This window comes from Nestor notabilis, unplaced genomic scaffold (genome assembly GCF_000696875.1).
Source record: "Nestor notabilis isolate BGI_N333 unplaced genomic scaffold, ASM69687v1 scaffold18924, whole genome shotgun sequence".
Classification (NCBI taxonomy): domain Eukaryota; kingdom Metazoa; phylum Chordata; class Aves; order Psittaciformes; family Psittacidae; genus Nestor; species Nestor notabilis.
Window position 1 is genome coordinate 262 of NW_009925386.1, and position 469 is coordinate 730.

At 61.6% G+C, this 469-nt stretch overlaps 1 protein-coding gene across 1 annotated transcript in view; it reads left to right on the forward strand.

Annotated features, from left to right (window-relative positions):
* SLC26A6 (solute carrier family 26 (anion exchanger), member 6) overlaps positions 1–469 on the forward strand; it is a gene marked incomplete at both ends in the record, with an annotated part of 3309 nt that overhangs the window by 177 nt on the left and 2663 nt on the right. The window contains 2 exons of the mRNA XM_010013043.1: positions 25–150; positions 416–464. Coding sequence (XP_010011345.1) covers positions 25–150; positions 416–464 — 175 coding nt within the window. The remainder of the gene's footprint in view (positions 1–24; positions 151–415; positions 465–469) is intronic.

Consider the following 469-nt stretch of genomic DNA (forward strand, 5'->3'; position numbering starts at 1 on the left):
CTGGGCCGTCCCTCCCTCGTGTCCCTGCTCTGTGCCCAGGGCTCGCGTACGCGCTGCTGGCTGGGCTGCCGCCCGTCACTGGCCTCTATTCCTCCTTCTACCCCGTCTTCCTCTACTTCTTCTTCGGGACGTCCAGGCACAACTCTGTGGGTAAGCTGAGGGACCGCATGCTCCCACAGGGACGGTGGGGATGGAGCGAGGATGAGAGGGGTGAGCCTTCATTCACCGCACAGCATTGCCACATCAACGGTTGGAGGGGACCTTTCTTGCCTTTACTTTGCCCCTCCAAGAAGGTGGTTGACCAAACCAGAGCCAAAGCACCGTGGGTGTGCTGTGAGCCCAGCCCATGCTCACAGGTACCGGTGGACCTCAGAGAGCTCCTGGTGCTGACCCTATGCTCCCTGTGGGTCCCCAGGCCCCTTCGCTGTCATCTCCGTCATGATCGGGAGCTTGACAGACTCCCTGCTTC